At 46.8% G+C, this 23,449-nt stretch overlaps 1 protein-coding gene across 2 annotated transcripts; it reads right to left on the bottom strand.

The window, feature by feature from the left end:
* LOC310752104 (V-set and immunoglobulin domain-containing protein 8-like) lies at positions 1-23,359 on the bottom strand. 2 transcript variants are annotated; one of them, XM_083591864.1, is made up of 8 exons: positions 23,280-23,359; positions 17,604-17,843; positions 7,190-7,368; positions 5,374-5,575; positions 4,306-4,470; positions 3,793-3,915; positions 2,508-2,736; positions 1-497 (listed from the first exon to the last, which is right to left on the bottom strand). In XM_083591864.1, the coding sequence occupies exons 2-8, from the start codon at positions 17,650-17,652 to the stop codon at positions 17-19; spliced, it is 1,428 nt and encodes a 475-aa protein (XP_083447990.1). In that variant the 5' UTR covers positions 17,653-17,843; positions 23,280-23,359; the 3' UTR covers positions 1-16. The 2 variants fall into 2 exon arrangements, with proteins under 2 accessions (XP_083447990.1, XP_083447989.1); XM_083591863.1 differs by lacking the exons at positions 17,604-17,843; positions 23,280-23,359 and adding an exon at positions 12,393-12,561.
* Between the last annotated feature and the right edge of the window lie 90 nt (positions 23,360-23,449).

Below are 23,449 nucleotides of genomic sequence, written 5' to 3'. Positions count from 1 at the left end.
CCGCCCGGCATCTGCCTCATATCAAAAGCCCTTCTTTGCTTGCAGATCGCATCATGACTACGGTGCCCTTGTAGGGCCTGGTGTTTCCATCCTGCCAGCGGATGCACCCGGGATCCGAGGCGGGCGTGGAGAACTTTTGCGGTTCAGAGTAGATCTGATGCCTCGGACTGGAGCCTTTGTAGTTCTCCCCCTTGACGTATCCAGGAACGGAGTCGATTGCTGCGGGATAAGCATCCTTCCCTTTAGCGGGGTAGTAGTGCTCAGAAACATCTCCTTGCTCCGAGCTGGGGGGAGACGGGATTTCGGGGGCCAGGACGACGCTCACGTCGCTGTCGGGGGGAGACGTCATCTTCACCTGAACGATGGGGGAGGCGTACTTGCGGCACTGCGTGTACTGGCCAGTCCGCGTCTGGTAGCCGCCAAGCAGGGAGTGGAGGCTGCTTGCGCGACTGAACGCCTGGCTGCACGGTCTGCTTGGAGGAGCGTCGGCATCCACACTGCAAGAAACAGGATTGGTGGGGGGCGGGAAAGGCAGGGGAGAACCACAAATCAGCTCAGGGTTAGGTGAAACGTGTGTCTCCTGCAACAAAATGTTGCAGCACAGGGGCTTTCATCCTGACAAGCGTTCCAACCAGCCAGCAATGTTCCATTTCATGAGCGTGGGCACAAAGGAGGCTGCTTTAAAGAATCTGGTTTTACCTCAGCAGCCAGCAACCTTTTTCAGCTGTGGGCCGGTCCACCATCCCTCAGACATGTGGTAGGCCAGACTATATTTTTTGGGGGGAAATTAACAAATTCCTATGCCCCACAAATAACCCAGAGGTGCATTTTAAATAAAAGCACACATTCTACTCTTGTAAAAACACGCTGATTCCCGGACTGTCTGCGGGCCGGATTGAGAAGGCGATTGGGCCGCATCCGGTACCCAGGCCTTAGGTTGCCTACCCCTGTTTTAGCTTATCGTTTATCTCAGTTCTTCCTTCTGAATGTTTTAAACGCTTGCCTCACAGTAAAGTGATGGACTATGCTGAATCGGCAAATTTAACAGCTAAAAATAAGAGAACTTAACAACGGCTGTCTTATGGAAGAATGGAAGCCTTTTTCGGATGACTTAAAGAAATATTATAACATGATGAGTTCGCGAGAAGGATTTGAACCATGAGCAACAGAAAGAACTGGAGGTTATTGTAATTAAGGTTCTGGTATACAAGAGCGACAACAGAGTGCAGCAAAGGGGTGGAATAAAAAACACCACAGAAAATGGGATGGGAACCCGATAAAACAAAAGGAAAAATTATTATGTATTGAAAGGTTTATGTGAAATTTGTGGAAATTTAATAAAATATATTTAAATGCCTGTTTCTTTGCAGTAATTTGAATATTTTGCTCTTTTTGTAATGTGCTTCTTAAAATCAAGCAGTATATACAATGTTGTGAAATCAATAGCAATAAATATCGTATTAATAAATATATACTGAACGAGACCATTGGCCCATCTAGCGCAATATTGTCTACACTGATTGGCAGCAGCTGTCTGGGGTTTCAGGCAGGGGACATTCCCAGTCTTACCTATAGATGCTGGGGATTGAACAGGCACCATGCAGAGCAGATGCTCTAACATTGAGGCTCTGCTCCTTGCCTCCAACAAACACTTCTGCAAACCACATCTTGTGGCAGGGAGTTCCATAAGTTAACTAGGTTATTGTTTTGCTACCCTGAATACGAGTCCTAGGGGCTGGTGTTGCTTTGAATACTAGCACTGCCTGTCCTGGGAAGGGACCTGCCTACCGGACCTGTATATTTGTGAATAATCTGTAATATCCGTGCATTATGAAGCCATTACAAGTGCCCATTTCTCTCTCTGCACAAGGAAATTGAGCTTCTTAATTGTTTCCTCTAACTGCTTGGAGAAGGGAGGAGCACAAAACCATTACAGTTGATTTAGGAACTCATAGCCTGCTCTTCCCATGCTCAGAGCAGTCCATTAACAATTACTCATAAAATTCATTTGTTTACTCCTGAATTCCCTGCTTGGGTTTTTTTTTTTTTTTGGGTGTTTCTTATTCATTCTTTTGCTCTGATTAACCTTGGAAGTCCCTCCCCCCTTTTTTTACTCCCCTGGCTTGCTTTTAGAAATTATAGTGTGTAATTCTTCTCCGACACCTCCACTTATTCCAATCCTTCCTTTTGAGATGTGAGAATGGAGACAAAATTTGATTCTGTTTGCTTTTAAAGAGTGAACTGGCCCACTTTGCACTTCCCAAAACAATTCATGAACCAAATCACAGCGATCCTGTGATGTCTGCAATTCTCTGGAGTTTGCAGAGCTGTAACTACGGGGGCGGGTGGGGGGAGCTAGCCAAGTTTTTTGCTCCGGGAGAAGCTTCCAGGGGCGCCCTTGAGGCTCTCAGCCTGTGTGTGTGTATGCAAATGTGTTGCCAAATGGGGTCTTTGACCCGGGTGAAATAAAGCCTAGTCTCGTCCCTGCCTTGGGCTAGAATACTCACCAGATCTCGCTGGCTTTGGTCTCCTGGTATTCCTGCTTCGGCTCCTGAGCGCAGCCGGAACAGCAGCAGTCCCAGCAATAATCCTTCCCGCAGTAGCAACCTGGGCAACCGCTACACCAGCCTTTCCCGCAGCAGCATGAACAGCACCAGATGATCCCCCCAATGATCAGGGCCAGGGCCAGGAGGGGGATGATGACAGATCCCGCAATGATCAAACCTCTTTGGTAACCTGCAACGAAAGGGCTCTTCAGTGACTCTTTCTCTCGCTCCCTAGTACAGTGGTACCTTGGTTCTCGAACGGCTTAGTTGCCGAACAGATCAGCTCCCGAACCCCGCAAACCCAGAAGCGAGCGCCCCAGTCTGCAAAAGTTTTTCAGAAGCCGAACGTCTGACGCGGCTTCTGCTTGAATGCAGGAAGCCCCTGCGGCCAATCAGAAGCTGCGCCTTGGTTTTCGAACAGTTTCGGGAGTCGAACGTACTTCTGGAATGGATTAAGTTCGAGATCCAAGGTACCACTGTATTGCAGTAGATGCACTATTTAAGCCTGATTTACTTGCGAGATTACAGTTTTGTGTGGTGGTGGGGAAATGAATGAATGAAGAGCAAAGGGGAGAGGAAACAGTCGGAAGGTGCTGTCCGAGATCTCGCAAAGACCCTACAAGATCTTGCATGACCTTCCCAGGTTTTGCTGCTGCAGAAAGAGGCTATAAGCCCTCCACCTTGCTTACCTGGCTCTGGGAAGGTTATCTGTGGGGCTCCTACAAGATATTGTGGGGCCCTCTGAGATCTCAAAAGTGATTGTGTGAGTTTTTGGACAGCCCCTCTGGGAGGCTATCTCATCATCACCTAACATTCCCAGGAATCAATTTTCTACAAAAGTAAATAAAATGTCTGCCGCCTCTCCAGGGACCCCTTTCATGTTTATTATTTATTTAGCAGGATTTATATACTGCTAAACAAACAAACAAACAAACAAACACCCCTCGAAATGGTTTACATAAATGTTCATTAAAACAAACACCCCAAAAGCCCAACTTTAAAAACAAAACATGTAATAAAATTTAATAAATTGTAATAAAAATGTAATAAAACAAAATGTTTGGGCACCTATGAAGCTGTTGGGATGTGGGGTGGGGCGTGTGCAGCCCTGTTTTTAAATGGACCCCCCCCAAAAAAACAGGGAAAGTAGTGCTGAACAAAAATGCCCCCCCATTCACTCTCCCACATACTTGTGCCAGTTTTGTCTGGATGAGTTGCCTTAGTGACAAACCCCGCCCTCGCTTACCTCCGCCAAAGTAGATGTCCACGGAGCAATAGGCCACACCAACGTTATTCCGCACACTGCACTGGTAGGTACCCACGTGGTCTTCGCACAAATCCCTGATGTGGAGGTCTCCAGGGACAGAGCCTGTTTAGCAGAAACGAGAGTGTGAAGGGCTGTTTAACTGGAATGCTTCTGAGAAAGTCCGGAGAGCCTGATCCTCTCCCAAGCCAGGTCCAAGGATGCCCCTATAGCAGTGGTGTCCAAACTTTTTCAAAAAGGGCTAGATTTGATGAAGTGAAGGGTGAAGGGTCGTGGGGGCAACCAAAGGGCTGACCAAAGTTATTGACCTTTTTTTAGGATTGAAGTTTTTGAGCTTCTTTTAGGATTGAAGTTGCTGAGGTTTTTTTTTGAGGATTTTACACCAAGAAATAAACTGCCACAGGGGCCAGATTAAACTGACCGGCAGCCTGGATTAGGCTCCTGAAACGAACTTTGGACATGCCTCCCCCTGGCCCCCCTGTCGTCGTCACTCACCCATTGATCCTCCGGGGGGCATCCAGTCCCTGAATTGATGTCCGTGCGTCATGGACCACTGGTAGGTGAGGGGTGGTGAGCCCGTGGAAGTGAAGCAGCGCAGCGTGACATCCGCCCCATAGGCTACGTTACCGATTATCGAGCATTGCGGGAGTAGGGGTCTTTCTAGATTGGCAGAGAGAAGACGTCAGTTTCCTACTACGGCAGGGAGCTACCAACCTTTCTAGATCAGCGAGCGTCATAAGCTTTTAAGGGTGCACACACATAGTAGACAAAATACACTCCATGGAAACCCATCTCTCTTTAAAATATTTGGAAATATTCCTTGAGGAAAAACCTCACATTTTGGCAAACAGAACAATCCCCAAAAGCCATTTTGACTCTCCCGAAATGACCTCAAATATTCCTCTGCAGTAGAAGGAAGAAAATGGGGGAAAGCTTTTCAATTGTCTTTTCGCTTGCAAATCCCATCAACAAAACTGCCTGGAACCTAGGGGGCTTACCCCCTTCCCACAAATCCAAGTTTCTGTTAAACTGAGCAAACTGTCAATAGGTGTAAGTTTGTAAATAAGAGATTCAGGAACTAAAGTATTTACAATTTAGAATAATAGAATTGAAGAATTGTATAGTTGGAAGGGACCCAACACGAAGCTGTCACATACGGGGATCGAACCTGAAACCTTGGCATTATCAGCACCATGCTGCAACCAACTGAACTATGCAGGCACTCAACTTGGGTCCATTGATTTCAGTGGGTCTGCTCTGAGCAAGACTAGCATTGGATCCAACCCAATGCCTGCATGGACTGAGGAGAGAGAGGTGTGTGTTTGGAAGCTAGATAAAAGTTGCATGCATTGCTCTGCCCACTATTGCCTCTGGCCCCCCACACCACTGGTAGTGGCCCTTGGAAGGCTGTCCTGGAAGGAATGTCGCCCTCAGGCCTTTTCCCACCCCTGCATTAAAAGATGAGGACCTGCCCTCTGAAACATGCTTAAGGCTACAGTCTTAACTCCTCCTGTTAGGCAACACCACCATCACCCCAAGAATGGAACAAGAGATGAGGTCCACCTTGCACAGTGATGGTCACTTTGTGGCTGGCTTCTGTGGTCTTCTTCACCTTGCACTCGTATGTGGCTGAGTCAGTGATCTGCACATCACGCAGTTGCATGGAGGCATCATACAGGCTGGGATCTGGAGAGATGAAACCCACCCTCTGCTGGAGATCAGGAGGTCCAGGGTAGATGACACGGTTATCGTGGTAACTCAGGAGCTTGTGAGGAATCAGACAAGGAGAGGTTGATGGAAAACACATTGGACAGAGGAGAGTGGAGCTTTGTGCATTTTTTGATGCTAGTCCTTTTGACGGGAAAGTTATGTTTTGACATCAGCAGTGCCCACAGAAATCTCTGAAGCCAGAGGAGTGTGCTGAGTAATAGTTTTAGCAGCTGACCTAGCCTAGCTCAACCAGAATCTTTTATTCAAACTAGTAAAAATGGCAAACTAAAGTAAGTCATGCAAATGCCCATCATTTGCATATTCTGTGCAGGTGGGAGAGAACAATTCCTTAGGGACACGGGATTTTGCTTAATTATTTACTATTATTGTTATTTAACTGGGGGCAGAGGCTCTCTTCCACTCCCTGTGTGGTGACAGGATCACAGAAAACACAGCTCTCTGGAGACAACCAAACCAGTCTCAGGTTCTACTTGTGTGCTCATTTCTTGGGAGCAGGACTCATGGAACTCTGTGGGGTTTACTTCTGACTTGCCATGTTGGCTCAGCCTGCAACGCTCTCCTAGCAATGCAGGGATCTCAGCGCTAAGGCGTTCCTCTCTTTCTCGAGATGGGAGACTGAAACCCAGCGATTTCAGCAGCCCACTTATTCATTGCCAAAAATGGAGAGCACAAATCTGCATAAAGCTTGTATATGCTAATTTCTATTTATAAAGGTAAAGGTAAAGGGACCCCTGACCATTAGGTCCAGTCATGACCGACTCTGGGGTTGCAGCGCTCATCTTGCTTTATTGGCCGATGGAGCCGGCGTTCAGCTTCCGAGTCACGTGGCCAGCATGACTAAGCTGCTTCTGGCAAATCAGAGCAGCGCACAGAAACGCCGTTTACCTTCCCGCCAGAGTGGTACCTATTTATCTACTTGCACTTTGAGGGGCTTTCGAACTGCTAGGTTGGCAGGAGCAGGGACCAAGCAACGGGAGCTCACCCCGTCCCGGGGATTTGAACCGCCGACCTTCTGATCAGCAAGTCCTAGGCTCTGTGGTTTAACCCACAGCGCCACCCGCGTCCCTTTTAATTTCTATTTATAGATGCAACTAAATTACTAAACTGTATACAGAAATACAATCCATCTCACACCAGCGGGGAAGACTGTGACCAGGTGAATGGTTTGCCTGCTTAGTCTGCCACCCAGATGCTCACTGTCAATAAGCATCTTCAGCGCCCCTGTTCTCCCTTTTTTATGTTTATGCTGGGCTTGGGCCAGGCAGCTCTTCAAGAAGAGCAGGAGACTCCAACATGGCACCCATGAAAAGGCTGAATAAATATCCCCTCAAATATCCACAGTGCTCTTCTTGCTCAGTCAGCCATTTTGTGACTGACGCCCACGACACTTCCTCAAAATAATAATTATAATAATTATTATGATTATACTCTGACTGAGTTGCCCCAGACACTCGGGATGGGGATTCTAAGTGTGCCGACAGGCCCCCCCAAAAGTTGGTGACCCCTGAAGCAGCAGATGCCTTCAAATAAGAGGGCTGTCCTCGCTGAAGCAAAACCCACGATCACCCTACCAGCAGTCTCAGCAATCACTAGATGCCCATCTCTGCCAGGGAGACGGGGACACAGGGTTTGAAAACCACAAACTCACCGGGTAATCCTGGGGATGTGGACCTGGCTTCACTTGCTTCCATTCAATGTCCCAGCCATTGTCCGGAGTGTCGTCTTCTGGGTCTGATGCAAATGGGCAGCCCAGCTTGACCGACTCCCCTTTGGGAAGGTAGATGACATCCTGCCCCTTTTCCTTGATCCTCACAGCAAAACAGGAAACTAAAAACAAAGAGCCACATAGCACATTAAACCAGGTCGTTTTTAAATTAAAAAAAAAACAAACCAAATTTTTATTGGTTTTTAAGCAAATACAATAACCATTAAACACTTATCCAGCAGTACAGGACAACTAATAGTGTTTGTTTTATCCATTGTTTCTAGACATAACACTTACACATTCAACATTCAAACATACTACCTAACATAAGCTGGGAATATTGAGCAGCTGGTGTAAGAAGATTTTAATTTTTGGTCATTAACATAGTTAAAGAAGGGGTCCCTGTTTCTTGGAAGGTGTCTCTATTCATTAGGCTTTTTACTGCCCTCCTGTGTCTAGTGAGACCTTGCTGTATCCCAGATAATATTCTCCCGACAGAATCCAGGTTTTTTTCTATCAGAAAAGGTTTTGCAAAGTGTGGTGCCTTTCATAAGAACGCGGCGGAAATCCACTACCACAGAATTCCTGACGGGTCGTCCAGTCTGTGCTAAAGTACCTGTAATGAAGACCCACCAACCTCCGAGCAAGACTCTGTTCCACTGCTGAAGGTATTGTCGGGAAGTTCTTCCCAACATTTGTCAAAATCCACTTCCTTGCAATTTGAACCCACCAGTTTGCGACCTCTCTGAAGCAGCAGAATGCTGCATTATCTATTCCACAGACATTTGAAGATGGCTATTAAGAACACAAGAGCCCTGCTGGATCAAGGCAGCTGTACATATGGTTGCAGCTTTTTACCAAAGTGTATGCCAGTGAAACACTGCAGAAAGAGGCGCTGACGATGGCCACTAGCTTGAACAGCTTTACAAGAGGACAACAACAACAACAACAACAACAACAACAACAACAACAACAACAATTTATTATATGTACCCCACCATCTGGCTGGGTTTCCCCAGCCACTCTGGGTGGCTTCCAACGAAGATTAAAAATACATTAAAATGTCACACATTAAAAACTTCCCTAAACAGGGCTGCCTTCAGATGTCTTCTAAATGTCAGGTAGTTGTTTATCTCTTTGACATCTGATGGGAGGGCGTTCCACAAGGCAGGTGCCACTACCAAGAAGGCCCTCTTCCTGGTTCCCTGTAGCTCTGCTTCTCACAGTGAAAAAACCGCCAGAAGGTTTGGACCTCAGTGTCCGGGCAGAACGATGGGGGTGGAGACGCTCCTTCAGGAATACTGGGCCGAGGCCATTTAGGGCTTTAAATGTCAGCACCAACACTTTGAATTGTGCTCGGAAACATACTGGGAGCCAATGTAGGTCTTTCAGGACTGGTGTTATGTGGTCTTGGCGGCCGCCCCCAGTCACCAGTCTAGCTGCCGCATTCTAGATTAGTTGTAGTTTCAAGTCACCTTCAAAGGTAGCACCACGTAGAGCGCATTGCAGTAGTCCAAGCGGGAGATAACTAGAGCATGCACCACTCTGGCAAGACAGTCCGCAGGCAGGTAGGGTCTCAGCCTGCGTACCAGATGGAGCTGGTAGACAGCTGCCCTGGATACAGAACTGACCTGCACCTCCATGGACACCCGTGAGTCCAAAATGACTCCCAGGCTGCGCACCTGGTCCTTCAGGGGCACAGTTACCCCATTCAGGACCAGGGAGTCCTCAACACCAGCCCGCCCCCTGTCCCCCAAGAACAGTGCTTCTGTCTTGTCAGGATTCAACCCCAATCCATTAGCCGCCATCCATCCTCCAACTGCCTCCAGGCACTCACACAGGACCTTCACTGCCTTCACTGGTTCCAATTTAAAAGAGAGGTAGAGCTGGGTATCATCCACATATTGATGGACACCCAGCCCAAAACCCCTGATGATCTCTCCCAGCGGCTTCATGTAGATGTTAAAAAGTATGGGGGAGAGGACAGAACCCTGAGGCACCCCACAAGTGAGGGCCCAGGTGTCTGAACACTCACCCCCACCTACTTTCTGAACACGGCCCAGGAGGAAGGAGCGGAACCACTGTATAACAGTGCCCCCAGCTCCCAGCTCCTCTAGACGGTCCAGAAGGATGTTATAATTGATTGTATCAAAAGCCGCTGAGAGATCCAGCAGAACCAGGAAACAGCTCTCACTTTTGTCCCTAGCCTGCCGGAGATCATCAACCAGCGCGACCAAGGCAGTTTCAGTCCTATGATGAGGTCTGAATCCCAATGGGAAGGGATCCAAATGGTCCGCATCCTCCAGGCATGCCTGGAGTTGTTCCGCAACCACCTGCTCCATTAGACGGATCACAGAGAATAGGGCTACTACCCTCCTTCAGAGGCAATACAGACATTCCCACACTTACATGCGATAAACTGACGCACGTCTGTGTATATGCACGGCTCCGGGATATAAATAAAGAGATTCAAACTAGGAAATGGTGGGAGAGAGCTGGAGAGCCTCCATGGCTTGCCAGGAGACCCTCCCTGCAGCCCAAAGAGGATGCTGTTGAGGGCGAAGAAAGCCCCAAAGAGACTGGAGGTGAAGCGGGGCTTTGTTTACACCAGCCAACCCCAGAGCTTCAGCTCTAGTTGAAGAGAGATTTGTGTGGAGAGCAAGCAGGAAAAAGAGCTAGAGAGCAAGGGGAAACGGGTGTTTAGAGGCTTTTTAGAGGGTGTGTTCCACTTACGCGATTTTTGCTTATGAGTGCGGGGGCCTGGAACTTAACCCCCGCCTAAGTGGGGGGGGGGGGGGGACAGACGCCTATATACATCTGAGAACCAGTTGCTGGGAACCATAAGATGGAAGAGAGCTGTATTGCTCATGTCATGCTTCGGGTTTTTCCCCAGAAGCAACTGGCTGGCCACCATGAGAACAGGATGCTGGACTTGGGTGGGTCTTTGGCCTGATCCAGCAGCGCTCTTCTAATAATAATAATAATGTCCCGTGACTGTAATTGGTTTTAACTTTCATCTGCCCCACCTGCAATAAAACATGTTTCTGCCGTATCAGTCCATAAAGGTGTAACTCACCAATGCTTTGACATTGCCCCCGAAGGCACAGCCTTCCATTGTCTCCAGAGACAAGATGGATGCCGACAAGTTTTCAACATATGGTTTTAAAGAGTTTTAACTTGCCTTGGGACTCTGCTGGTGAATGGTGGGTAATAAATTTAGGAACCACCCCCACCACAACAGCAGCAAAGTTCCTTATGTTCTGAACTGCACCACTGACTCCCTCTTTGTTTCCTCAATCCAATTCAAAGCACTCCTTAGGATATTCCAAGCCATGCACGATTTAGCAGCAGGGTATCTGATGGACCTGCCTTCTGCTATATTTATTTATATTTGATCTATATTCTGCTTTTCAACTGAATGATCTTCAAGGCAGCTTACAGTGGGCTGCAATTAATAATATATTAAATTAAATTGTAAATAAAATTTAAAAATATGCTTGTGCCACCTTTAAAGTGGGGCAGCCGGGGTGGGGGGAGAAACCTTGCCAAAGCACCATACAATTAAAATACCACAAAGTACAAACAGCAATTTGTGGGGCTACCCTTGGAACGTCAAGGGCAGCCCTCAGAAACCTCAGCTGGTCTAAAACACATTTACTGGGGTCAGGGATGATGAGCGCTTTAGTCCAACAACAAGTTTCCCACCCCCTGTTTTAGAGACTGGATTTTTATTACTTGCCTACCATAATTATTTTTTACTTTGCTTTTCCACACTGATTATTATGATGTTTTATTATGCTTCTCAATGCAGCTGCTTTTAAACTGTTTTACTGCTGGCTTTTACTGCTGTTTCTTCCTTTTAATGCATGGCTGCTTTTATTGTGTTTTTCGATTTCCCTAAGCCACCTTGCCCTAGTTCGCACGGCACAGTAAGCCCCTTTGCTCTTCTTGGGTCCTTTTTGACTGCTGCGCCATACAGAGAACGCTATCCAAACTGGGAGTCATAATCTTTCTCCTCACTCAGGTTTAAAAATGAGGTTGCATAGAATGGCGCACTGGGATTTAATTTATTAGCAAGCTTCCTTCAGTTGCTGCCCTTTCTTTAGAGAGGCAGTCAACACAGCTGCTGCAGTAACAATATTCCTCCTTAGGAAAAAAAGTGTGGGTGCCCATTTATATATTGATCATCTGCTGCCCTCTGTAGCACCCAGTAAGTGGCAGCCATTTTGAATTATCCAGAATTCAACAAGCACCTCAGAAAAGGGCATTCTGAAGGGAAACAAAGCAGTGGCTGCTCTGATTCTCTTCCCCACATACAAAACAATAATCATAATCATAATCATAATCATAATCACTGCTCAAAACATAGCTGAAACAAAACAGGCAATTTCAACGGCTGTGGAACAGTCCTTGTCAGTCCAGTAAGGCCCTAACCTGATATTAGGATTATTTCCTACCCTTTCGTTGAAAACACAGCGAGTCTCTGGTGCTTGTTGTGCTTAGTCATACCTGCTGTGAAAACTGAGATTGTTGTCTAGGATTAAGATAATAAACGGGTATGATAATAGTTTAGAAACATTCAGAAACCTGTTCCCCAACTCTATCTAATTAAAATTATGGGATACCCTCCAACAGTCCTTGTTTACTTGGAACAACCCTGAGTTTCTCGCCCTTGTCTCCAGGAAATCACAGTTCCCGTAGATTGAGGAATTGAGTAAAGAAAAGGGTGTAACCTTGTGCGTTTCCCCAAATGGGAAACCAGTTTAGGAATCGGAGCTTCCCATGAGGAGCTCCACTCAAAAGCATTGTCAACACCTAAAATGATCATTATAATGATAAACCATTGGTGGGAGGGAGGTTCAAGTACACAAGAGCAGCCCTGCTAGATCAGGCCAAAAAGCTGATCTAATCTAGCATCCTGTTGGCCACAGTGGCCAATGAGATGCCTCTGAGAAGCCCACAAGTGGGGCATAATAACTGCAACAGCCCTCTCCCCACATGCAGCTCCCAACTACTAGTATTCAGAGGGTATATTGCCTCCGACAGTGAAGGCAGAATGCAGGCATTGTGGGGTCTGATAGCCAGATCTCCCATGAATTTGTCCAATCCTCTTTTAAACCTCTCCATGTTCGTGGCCCTCACATACAGCTGGTGGGAGCAAAATCCATGCAAAGGGCTAGCCTTGTGGGCTGGGCCAGCCCTCCCATTAGACGGGTTGAATCTCTTGCCTCAGGCGGCAGTTCACAAAGAGCAGCAGACTGGTATCCCTCAACCAGACCACCTGCTCAGCCACTGTTTGGCTCAGTCACCCTCCGGCCGGTCCACCATCCCCACCCTCTCCCTGTGCTTGCACTGATATAGCTCTGTGGCAGAGCTTCTGATTTGAATGCAGAAGGTGAATCCGTGGCAGGTTGGGCCAGGGAGAGAAATCCTGGACAGGCCCCTGCCCATCAGTGTGGAGAACACTGGAGTAGGTGGCCTAGCGTGGACTGACTCAGTAGGATGTAGCTTCCTCCGTTCCTATTGAAGTATGAGGAAGCAACAGCAAAGGTCACTGAGCTGGTGGCGTCAGTGGCTACAGCACATCCCGCCAGTGGGTAATATTGCAGCCATTTTGAAACTCCTTTGCTGGTAGAGATTGGTGACATCTCTGCAAGGATGAGGGGGAAATGGCTCTGCACTTTCTCTGCCCCTTATGGCTCAGACTCCGTTCTCCACCAGGAGCCTTTGCTTCTAACTATTGTTAAGAGTTTGGGTTTTAAGATGGGTGCCAGACCCCCCTAATCTAGCAAGTGTTAGAATTTAATACAGATTTCTAAGGCTTGGAATAGCCAGGCTAGCCTCCTGCTGAGGCGATCGCCTGGGTGATGAGCCATTAAGGGGAATTCAGGGATTCAGTGGGAGACGGCAAATGGGTGGGGGGCCCTCCCTCAATGGAAAAACCCAGAGTTTGGAGCAGAGGTAGCAGTGATGTGACCTAGAGGTAAAGCAGCAAGCTGGAGAGAGAGTCAAAGCAACAATTGAGACCAATGTTTGATTTCTGTTTGAATCCAAAGCTGTAGCTATGGGAGAAACAAGACCCTTTTGGGGTATTAATGCTGTGAACCCCTCCACCGTAGGTTGCACACATGCATAAATAAACCGTATATCCCAAAGACACCACAGTCCCCTCTGTGGAAAACATGAACCCTGGGTAAGTGCCTGGAACCCCTGGAATCTCACACCACTCTGAGTTTGGGGTGGTGTGCAATACTGTGGTGTCAGAAGTGGAGTTTCCAGAGTGTGGGTGGGCAGCTGAAGGATTTGGGCAGCAAACGGATGCAGTCAGTAGCTGAAGGCAAGGGGGAAGATGGTGCCTCAGAGAAAGGTGAGCAGGCTAGAACTGAGGAGCTGCTGCTGCTTGATTTCTCCATTCCTTGGGAGCATGCTGTGGGGAACGGGGCACAGGAGGAATTGGAGGTGTGTGTGAACGTGCAGGAGGAGCAGCCAGCACCTGAGGACATGATGGTGTTTTCTTTGGTGGAGGAAAAGCTCGAGGCCTATGTGCATGCAGCTGGCTCCTGCTGATTTGGGAGAGATAAACCCCTCAATGATTTTGGCCCTTGGGTGCCCCAGTATAGCATTGTGGGGTGGGAACCAGTCCCTATATTGGGTGCAGCCCTTAAGTAGTCTGGGCAGCCAGAGTCATCCAGGGTCCCATGGGTTTTGGGGGCAAGAGTCACTGTGAGGGTTATTTTCCTTTGTTTGGGCCCGTGAAGCATTTGAGAGATGTTGCAAGTAAGCAGAGGTGGTGGGATTCCTGGCTGCCATTTTGGGTGGACTGAGCCACCTGATCCTGAGTAAAAGGACTTGTGCCAGGACTTGGATTTGCAGTTTGGGGCAGGGGATGAAGTGGATGGGCCCAGGGGCAGCAAGAGGGAGTGTGCCTGTGAGGAAGCAGATATGCTCCTAGAGTTTAGTCTTGAAGCCCTGCTTGCAGCTACAGAGACTGTTTTGGGACTCGAGTGTGAGTCTGGAGCCCCTGATCCACAACCTGAGGTGAGCCAAAGTGAAACTGAAGGGCTCCTAAAAAACTGATGCTGTGATTTGAGCCTCGAAGTAGCCGTTGATCTACTGGGACCTTTGTGAAATCCCAAGGAAAAGAGTAATTTAGGCAACTGCATGGTGTGGAGGTGGGGTTGCTGTATTGGGACTGCTTATTCGCTGCATGGATCCTTCCTGCAAATTTTAGCATTTATTGTTATTATTTTTAAAATGCTGTTATTTTTGCATGCTAGAAACTATTTAATGGTTTTTAGGAATTGTAGTAGCACCAGGAAAAGATGAGCAAGGGTAATGAAGCTCTAGTACTAAGGCTTGCATCTTGACTTAAACATGTTGGAAACCCATTATTTTGGGGCTGGCAAATGTGGGAGACTGGGTAAGCTGCTTTGGGATGCAGAACTGACTGGGAGCGTGCACCAAGGGGAAAGAGGGAGGTCTTAAGAGATCCTGATGGACTGGAACTTGCATGAAAGAAATCAACTGTTACTCTCCTGGTGTTGGATTAAAAGTGTAATTGTGTATTATTATTAGTTTTGGATGACGTGTGTTCTAATGCCTTTGCTAACTTGCCTGTTATTTTTCTGCAGGGAAGCTGTACTTTGCTGTTTGTTTGTACATCTAGGACCAGATGTTCTTGGTGAGGGGGTAGTGTTATGAGTTAGGAGCGTTAAACTGGGTGCCAAACCCCTCTAATCCCTGGATCCAGAAAGTGATAGAACTTAATCAAGGCTTCTAAATCTTGGACTAGATAAGATAGGCTCCTGGTGAAGAGTCATTAAGAGGGATTAAGGGGCTCAGTGTGAGACAGCAAATGGGGGGGGGACCCCCTTGTTTGAATCCAAGGTTGCGGCTATGGGAGAAACAAGACCCTTTTGAGGTATTAATGCCTCCATCGTAGCCTCCATTGAGCCTCCATCATAGGCTCAGGTTGTATATATGTGTAAATAAACCATATATCATAAAGACACCACAGTCTCCGCTGTGCGTCATTCCAAAAGGAAACATGAACCCTCGGTAAGTGCCTGGGAGCCCTGCAATCTCGCACCGCTTTGAGATTGGGGTGGCGTGCAACACTATTACAATTAGCAGCAAGTCGTGGACATCTTCCACTTGTTTGCCCAAATTAAGGGGTGCGAAATTGGGGTCAATCTCAAGCAGGCAGCATCCTTGGCAATCTTCCCCAAACAACTCTTTCTCCTGCTTTCCTTCCTCAAGAAACTCACATTTTTTCCATGACTTAAACCACTTACTGCTCAGTACCCAGCTGCAAGAAACATTAGAGGATATACAATTCCATTTGCTTAGATTAGAAGAGGAGGCAAATTGGGGTACGGGGCATTTTGCAGGGAAACTGAGGACAGGGAGAGCAAAGCCAGTAATGGGCACAGCCAGGGACAGATGTTCTTGTTCAACTAATCTGGAATGCCATGATGAAAACTGAAGGAAGACAATCTCAGCAGGGGAGTTCCCAGTCTTATGCAGATCTGCTCAGCAGGAAGTCTCATTGGGTTTGCTTTCAAACAGGGATATCATGGATACCACCCACCCAGCAGGGCTCCTTTGGGGGGTAGGGTAGAATATAAAGTTAATAATAGTAGTAGTAATAATAATAATAATAATAATAATAATAATAATAATAATAATAATTTATTACAACACAGCTGCTATTCTGGAAAACAAAGTAAGTCCCTTCTGACCATAGCACACACAAACAATATAGAAGTCTACCAGTTTTCAGACAGCTGGTTTGGATTTTTTTCCCCACCCACAAGCCATACAACCTGGAGGAACATAACAACAACAATTACTAATGATTAATAATAATAATAATAATGTTACATTGCTATTAGGTTGTCGCCAATGCTGGTCCTACTCAGAGTAAACCCACTGAACTTAATGAGCACAACTAACAGGTTCATTACTTTCAACAGGTCTACTCTGAGTAGAACTTAGCTACAACTTATCATCAAATAAAACGCTGCCCGTTCTAACACTTTCACGCGGCAAGAGGGGGACATGCTTGCAAAAACCAGGTAAATAAGGAGGAAATGAACAAGAAGGGAGAAACTCTGGCAGGATGGAAGAATGGGGCAGCCTCAGGAGCCACATAAAACGAGGCTGGGGCATTCATGAGCTCATTGCTTCCTCTCTTTTTTTAAGTCCCCCAAAGTCATAGAATCATAGAATCATAAAAATGTAGAGTTGGAAAGGACCACGATTTATTTTTATAAACTGAATTGATATTAAAATTTAGCTTTGCAGGCAGGGGCCTTTTTATCTGTGCAAAGCTCCACACTTTTTCAAGAGCAACCTTTTGCCCTATTGTTGGCACAGCCATTATTAGTTAGCTGAATGGTGACTGGGACAGGCACGGCCTTTCAGTAGGGCGGTTCATAAAAAACTTTTTTTTTTAAATGCCTGCTCCAAAGGTCTTATCTTACTACACTAGGGATTATATAGCTATATCTAAAATTTCATGCATATCAGTTAATATCTTGACCCTCCTCCATGAAAATAGCTGTTTACTTGGCCGTTTTCCTATGTTTTGAAGGCTGAAATTTCAATTCAGTGGAGGAGGGTCAAGATATTAACTGATATGCATGAAATTTCAGATATAGCTATGTAATCCCTAGTGTAGTAAGATAAGACCTTTGGAGCAGGCATTTCCCCCCAAAAATTTTTTTATGAACCACCCTACTTTTCAGTGGTGGCACCGCTGTCCCAGGATGTGGTTGCCAGGCTACTCTGGATGACCACATTACAGATGTCCTTTGGCGCTTTTTCTTCTCCAAGGCTTTTAATGATTAGTATTGCTGCTTTTCTCTGCATTTATTTATTTAAATTTATTTAAATCTGCTTGCCTGCATTTTTATTATGATGATAAAACAGAATAAATTGAATACAATCCTTTCAATTAAAAATGATGGCATTGTAAAAAAATAATGACTGCACACATGTATACTAAATCGTGCTTTAAAAAAAATATTTCCTCCCCTTTCTGCTTAAAGATTCTCCTGGTGGTGTACATTTATCCTCACAACAACCCTGTGAGGTAGGTTAGGCTGGGCCACCAGAATGGGGATTTGGACCTGGGACTCCCTCTAGCCACTACACCACACTGCCTCTCATCAAAGGCAACACTCTTTTTCTTCATCGTACAACAATATAAAATATTGGGTTCTCTCGTGGGCTATTGCCCTTTAGTTTGTGCTCACCTCTTCTTTGTCGCTTTTACAACACAGAAATTAAATGCATGCAGAAAGAAAGAAAGAAAGAAAGAAAGAAAGAAAGAAAGAAAGAAGTGTAGCCTTACCTAGCATCACGCAGAAGACGAGGGATCGAAAATCCTTGTTCCCTGGCATTGCAAAAAAATGAAGCTGGACTTCTGTGAAGAGCGGCTGCTGAAGAGGCTTGTTGCAGGCTCCAAGGCAGGCAGAGTCTGTCAACTGATGATCTGGAGACGAGTGTCAAATCTTCTCCTGGGCTCACTTAGTCTGCACTGTCAGGATTCCTTTGGGTTGACTTGCAGCAGGTGACTGAGGGCCTCCAAACTCTGTAAAAGGAGCCAGTGACCCGTCCCAGTTTCCTTTGAAGTAATTGCAATGCACACTTAACAATTAGGTCACACTTTCATCTGAGAGGCTGCCAAACACACACACACACACACACACACACACACACACAACCAAGGATGTGTGCAAGACAGGTCCCTTGCTGGGATCCACACGCCTAAACTTTAGGGCAAGTCCGTTCAGTTTTCTCAGGTCTTTTATTTATTTATTTTTGACATTATCCTAAAATAATACGTTGCAAAGAAAACCACAGAGCTATTTGCTGCTAGGCTTTGGATCCAGGATGTGGCATAGAGCACTTGAGGAAGGGAGTTTTTTCCTTTATTTTGATGTATTGTGCAATTAATATACAATGAGCTTGCTGCCCTGTGATCCAAGCACGCTTGTAGAACATTTCCCCTCCATTCTGCAATTTGTTTGATTATTATTTTTTAAGCACGGAATTCCAAATTTTTCTTCACACATTTTTACCTAAGAGACGAGCACGTTTTTAATCTAAAACACACATTTTAGTATGTTTTTGAGCTGCATATACGGCAACATTCGGAGAAGGGGATTGTATTTTGACCTGTGAAGTAGTCCAGGAAGTGAGAATAAAGTCAATTTGCTTACAAAATGTCCATTCAAGCATCGCTAGTCTTAATTCTGGCTCAGAATCAAATCAGCTTCAAGCCACTGTCTAGGATCCTGGCTGGTTTCCCTAAACCATGAGGTTTGGGGGCAAAGACAAACCATAGTTAATTCCAAATGGACATGGAAGTTGCTCACCAGGTAGGGCAGAACAGCACCAGTAGCTTCCTGGCAGGTGAGGCACTGCTTATTCCCGGGAGGGAGATGGGTGATGCAGCGGTGGGGTGGGGGTCAACATGCTCCTTGCTGCTGTGTTTGCACTGCACCCCATAAAAACAACCCTGCTGGATCAGGCCCATGGCCCATCTAGTCCAGCATCCTGTTCTCACAGTTGCCTCTGGGAAGCCTGAAATCGGGGCCTAAGTGCAGCAATGTCAGGGACTGGCTGGCGACTCCGGCAGTGTGTGGCAGAGGAATAATAATAGTAATAATAGTAATAGTAATAGTAATTTATTATTTGTACCCAACCCATCTGACTGGGTTTCCCCAGCTACTCTGAGCGGCTTCCAGTAAAATTTTAAAATACAATAATTCATCAAATGTTAAAAGCCTTCCGATGTCTTCTAAAAGTCAGATAGTTGTTTATTTCTTTGACATCTGATGGGAGGGCATTCCACAGGGTGGCTGCCACTGTCGAGAAGGCCCTCTGCCTGGTTCCCTGTAACCTCACAGGGAGGGAACTGCCAGAAGGCCCTCAGAGCTGGACCTCAGCGTCTGGGTTGAACAATAGGGGTGGAGACGCTCCTTCAGGTATACTGGACCGAGGCCGTTTAGGGCTTTAAAGGTCAGCACCAACACTTTGAATTGTGCCCGGAAACATACTGGGAGCCAATGCAGGTCTTTCAAGACCGGTGTTATATGGTCTCGGCGGCCACTCCCACTCACCAGTCTTGCTGCCGCATTCTGGATTAGTTGTAGTTTCTGGGTCACCTTCAAAGGTAGCCCCACGTAGAGCGCATTGCAGTAGTCCAAGCGGGAGATAACCAGAGCATGCACCACTCTGGCGAGACAGTCTGTGGGCAGGTAGGGTGTCAGCCTGTGTACCAGATGGAGCTGGTAGACAGCCACCTTGGACACAGAATTAACCTGCACCTCCATGGACAGCTGTGAGTCCAAAAGGACTCCCAGGATGCACACCTGGTCCTTCAGGCGCACAGTTACCCCATTCAGGACCAGGGAGTCCTCCACACCCGCAGGTCTTCCATTAATTTGTCAAATCCTTTTGTAAAACCATCCAAGTAACACCCTCTGACACACACTCCCACCATCTTGGGCCCTTCACAAGAGCTGCCTCATGGTATCCAACATCCCCCTTCCATAATGCCCTGGGGTCCTTGTAGGGAAGGAGAGCAGGCCAGAACGGTGGCTGCTAGGTGGCAGCTACCCCAAACAGTTTCACTGACACTTTTACCAAAGGGGCAGCGCACATTTAAACAACGACAACAACAACGATTAAACCTCCAACCCCCACAGGTCCAGCTTGACATGTGGGTATCATAGAATTGTAGAGTTGGAAGGGACCACCAAGGCTCATCTAGTCGAACCTCCGGCAGTGCAGGAATAAGGCTTGTTATTTCATTGCATGGCATTGTGCTGGTCGTTGGCGCTGCCATGCACAGCTCTACTGCAAGCCTCAGGGATCCAGTTGATGGTTGATGCTTACAAGAACACAGGGCAGAGGACTTTGCAATCTCCCACCATGGTCCAAGCAAGTCTTTGCCTACACACAATGTCATATATGGCGTCCAGTGTAAGGCAGGTGGGGCCTGGTTTGAGTGAATTAAGCTAAGTGATTAATCACCCAGATATTAATCAACCCTAAATTTTAAACTGATGGGTTCATCAGCAATTTTTTTAGTACTGGAGCAGTGAGAAGGCCCAGTCAGTGGATCAGTGCATCTGGCTGTTAACCAGAAGGTTGATGGTTTGAGCCCACCCAGGGACAGTTGTGGGTAAGATACCTGGATTGCAGGGGGTTGGACTAGATGACCCTCAGGGTCCCTTCCAACGATGATTCTATGATATGACTGGCCACCTTTTTAACGTTTTTGCTTTATTGTGACAGCAACACACTGAAACCGATATAGATGCAAGAAGAAAACCACCACACCCTTAACACCTTGTATCATTGAATAAGATCAGGCCACAGAATAATTAAGCGAGGAAAGCTACAACCCAGTTGGGACAAACTTCTGAGGCGGCAAAGAGATAGGATCAGGCTGCCTTAAATCTAAACCACCCACCACTGTCTGTTATTAGAAAAACCAAAGTATCACCACCCGAAACTCTCTGTTTAGAGCTAGACGTAGGAACTCGCTGAGGTGGTACATTCATGAAATTCATCAGCGTTTTAGTGTGAATTTCTCCTGCTGTGCCCATTTTTCTGTGCAGTTTTGCCCAATATACATACTTTTACAAAGCAAATTTCCCTATTACAATGGATGTTTGTGTTAGTATTTCATTCTCTCATCGCAGGATCATGCAATCCTCTGTTTACATTCCATAACACTGTAAGTGTAGGAACGGAACTCAGACTAGAGAACTTCCGTTCTGTGTGCTTTTGGGTTTTTCTCTTTGTTCTCTGCTCTCTGACAGAGAAGACGTGTGTGGGAGACGCTGGTCACCCCAGCCATGTTTTGCTGTTTTAATTTGCTGTAAATAAAGAAATTTGTGATGCCACATTCCTTCATCATCTGGCTACTTGCAGAACTCTGCTAAGCGTGCACACATCTCCACTGGATGTGTGTCGCAGTGTCGTCCGTGCAGGGGATGTACGGAAAATTTGTATGTTAATTTAATGAATGTATGCTGTCACATGCAACCATTACCCAAATATATGCCTTTTTGCACACATTACCTGCCTGGAGAACTGCACTGCAAAATTCAGAGAAGCGCAGATTTTGAAGGATGGCTGTATTTCGCCTGGCACATTTGCTTTGGAGATTGCAAACTAGGCAAGCTTGCCTTCAAATGTGAACTGAATCAAATTTCTCCTTAATCCCTACTCCTCAATAAATGGGGTACCCAAAATGTTCCTTTGTTGGGGGAGGCTCCATTTGAAGTATTAAAGTATTATACCACTTTAAACAGCCTTGGCTTTCCCCAAAGACTTCTGGGAATTACAGTTCATTCAGGGTGATGAGAGTCATTGGAAGACCTCTCCCCATTCCCCTCACAGAGCTGCAATTTCTCAGAGTGGTTTAACAACCAGTTGTAGCTCCATGAGGGGAATGGGGCTCTCTCAACAACTCCCAGCATCCTCAACAAACTACAACTCCCAGGATTCTTTGTGGGGACCCATGGCTGTTGAATGTGGCATGATAGTGCTTTAAATGTGTAGAACAGGATGGGGCCAAAATCCTTGCTTGTGGAGAGCTAACAAAAGGGAGAAGGCTGTGCAATATAGTATGTTACTGAAGTTATGGTGTCCAGTGAATTATTTGGTGGTGGAATGAAAGAGCAATCTGCAATCTGAAGTTGCAATACAGGTTGTCCCAGACTCTTAGTATCCATCTGCTTGCACAAGGCTGGGGAGCCTGTCAGCCTCCAGGTCAGTGGTTTCCAAATGTATTTGAACCTCTGCCCCCTTGATTCCACCCATAATGCCCACTACTCTATCCTATAAAAGGCATTGTGCAGAATAGTGGTTTGCACGACCAGCTAAAGAAGATAACAACACAGTAAAATTCAGCACTCCCACGAATGAAGATGCGAGGGTGAAGGAAATTGACAGCATGTAATCTTTATACATGAGTGGCTTCCCAAACATGCACAGCCCTTCACCTACCACAGACGTGCGGTAACTACTAAGAAAACCAATAGCTATTCCCGATAATTGTGATTAGTGACAACTCAGAGTCGTAAATACATACAAATGTGACCAAAGGAAATAGCTTTGAAAGTGTTAAAAACAATAAAGCCTTAAAGAAGAGGCGAGGAAGGTGTTTCTCTCTGGGCCAGGGTTTCCTAAACTTGGGTCTCCGGCTGGACTACAACTCCCATCATCCCTAGCTAGCAGGACCTGTGGTCAGGGATGATGGGAGTTGCAGTCCAACAAGAGCTGGAGACCCAGGTTTGGGAAACACTACTCTAGGCTCTAGCCTGGTCCATCGTAAACAAGGAATAAACGTGCCAGGAGGGGCCCAACTCCAGCACCCCACTGCCGCCTCCTTGCTTCTTACTGCCCCTCTAGGTACTCTCAGTCCCCCTACAAGGGGTGGGAAAGGTAAAGGGACCCCTGACAGTTAAGTCCAGTCGCAAACGACTCTGCGGTTGCAGTGCTCATCTCGCTTTACAGGCCGAGGGAGCCAGCGTTTGTCTGCTCCGCAGACAGTTTGTCCAGGTCATGTGGCCAGCATGACTAAGCCGCTTCTGGCGCAACAGAACACTGACACCAGAGCAGTGCATGAAAACATTGTTTACCTTCCCGCCGGAGTGGTACCTATTTATCTACTTGCACTTTGATGTGCTTTTGAACTGCTAGGTTGGCAGGAGCAGGGACTGAGCAACGGGAGCTCACCCTGTCACGGGGATTCGAACCACCGACCTTCTGATTGACAAGCCCAAAGGCTCAGTGGTTTAGACCACAGAGCCACCCGCATCCCAGGACAAGGAGTGGTACCAACCACTTTGAGAACCACAGCTGCAGATGTTGCTGACTCCCATCCTCCCTCACTATTGGGCAGTGCTGGTTGGGGCTGATGGGAGTCAGATTTCCAAGATACCTGGAAGGTCTCTAGCGCCCACATGCCAGCCCAGCCCAGATCAGGCTCCCTCACAAACGGTACCTTGCTCCACGCCTCTCCGACCGTGCATCCGGGCCCTGCCTCTCTGCTTTCTATCATCCTGCATCAGGAAGGGAAGGAAGGCAACCTGGGCACAGACAACGCCCTGCACCTTTCAATTAGAGTTTGACAGCCCAGAGCTAATTGGCGGTGACTCGTCCTCCAAACTAAAC

This window comes from Podarcis filfolensis (assembly GCF_964270895.1).
Source record: "Podarcis filfolensis genome assembly, chromosome: 16".
NCBI lineage: Eukaryota > Metazoa > Chordata > Lepidosauria > Squamata > Lacertidae > Podarcis > Podarcis filfolensis.
The sequence above is the reverse complement of the archived record's forward strand: the minus strand, read 5'-3'. Positions and strand labels throughout refer to the sequence as shown.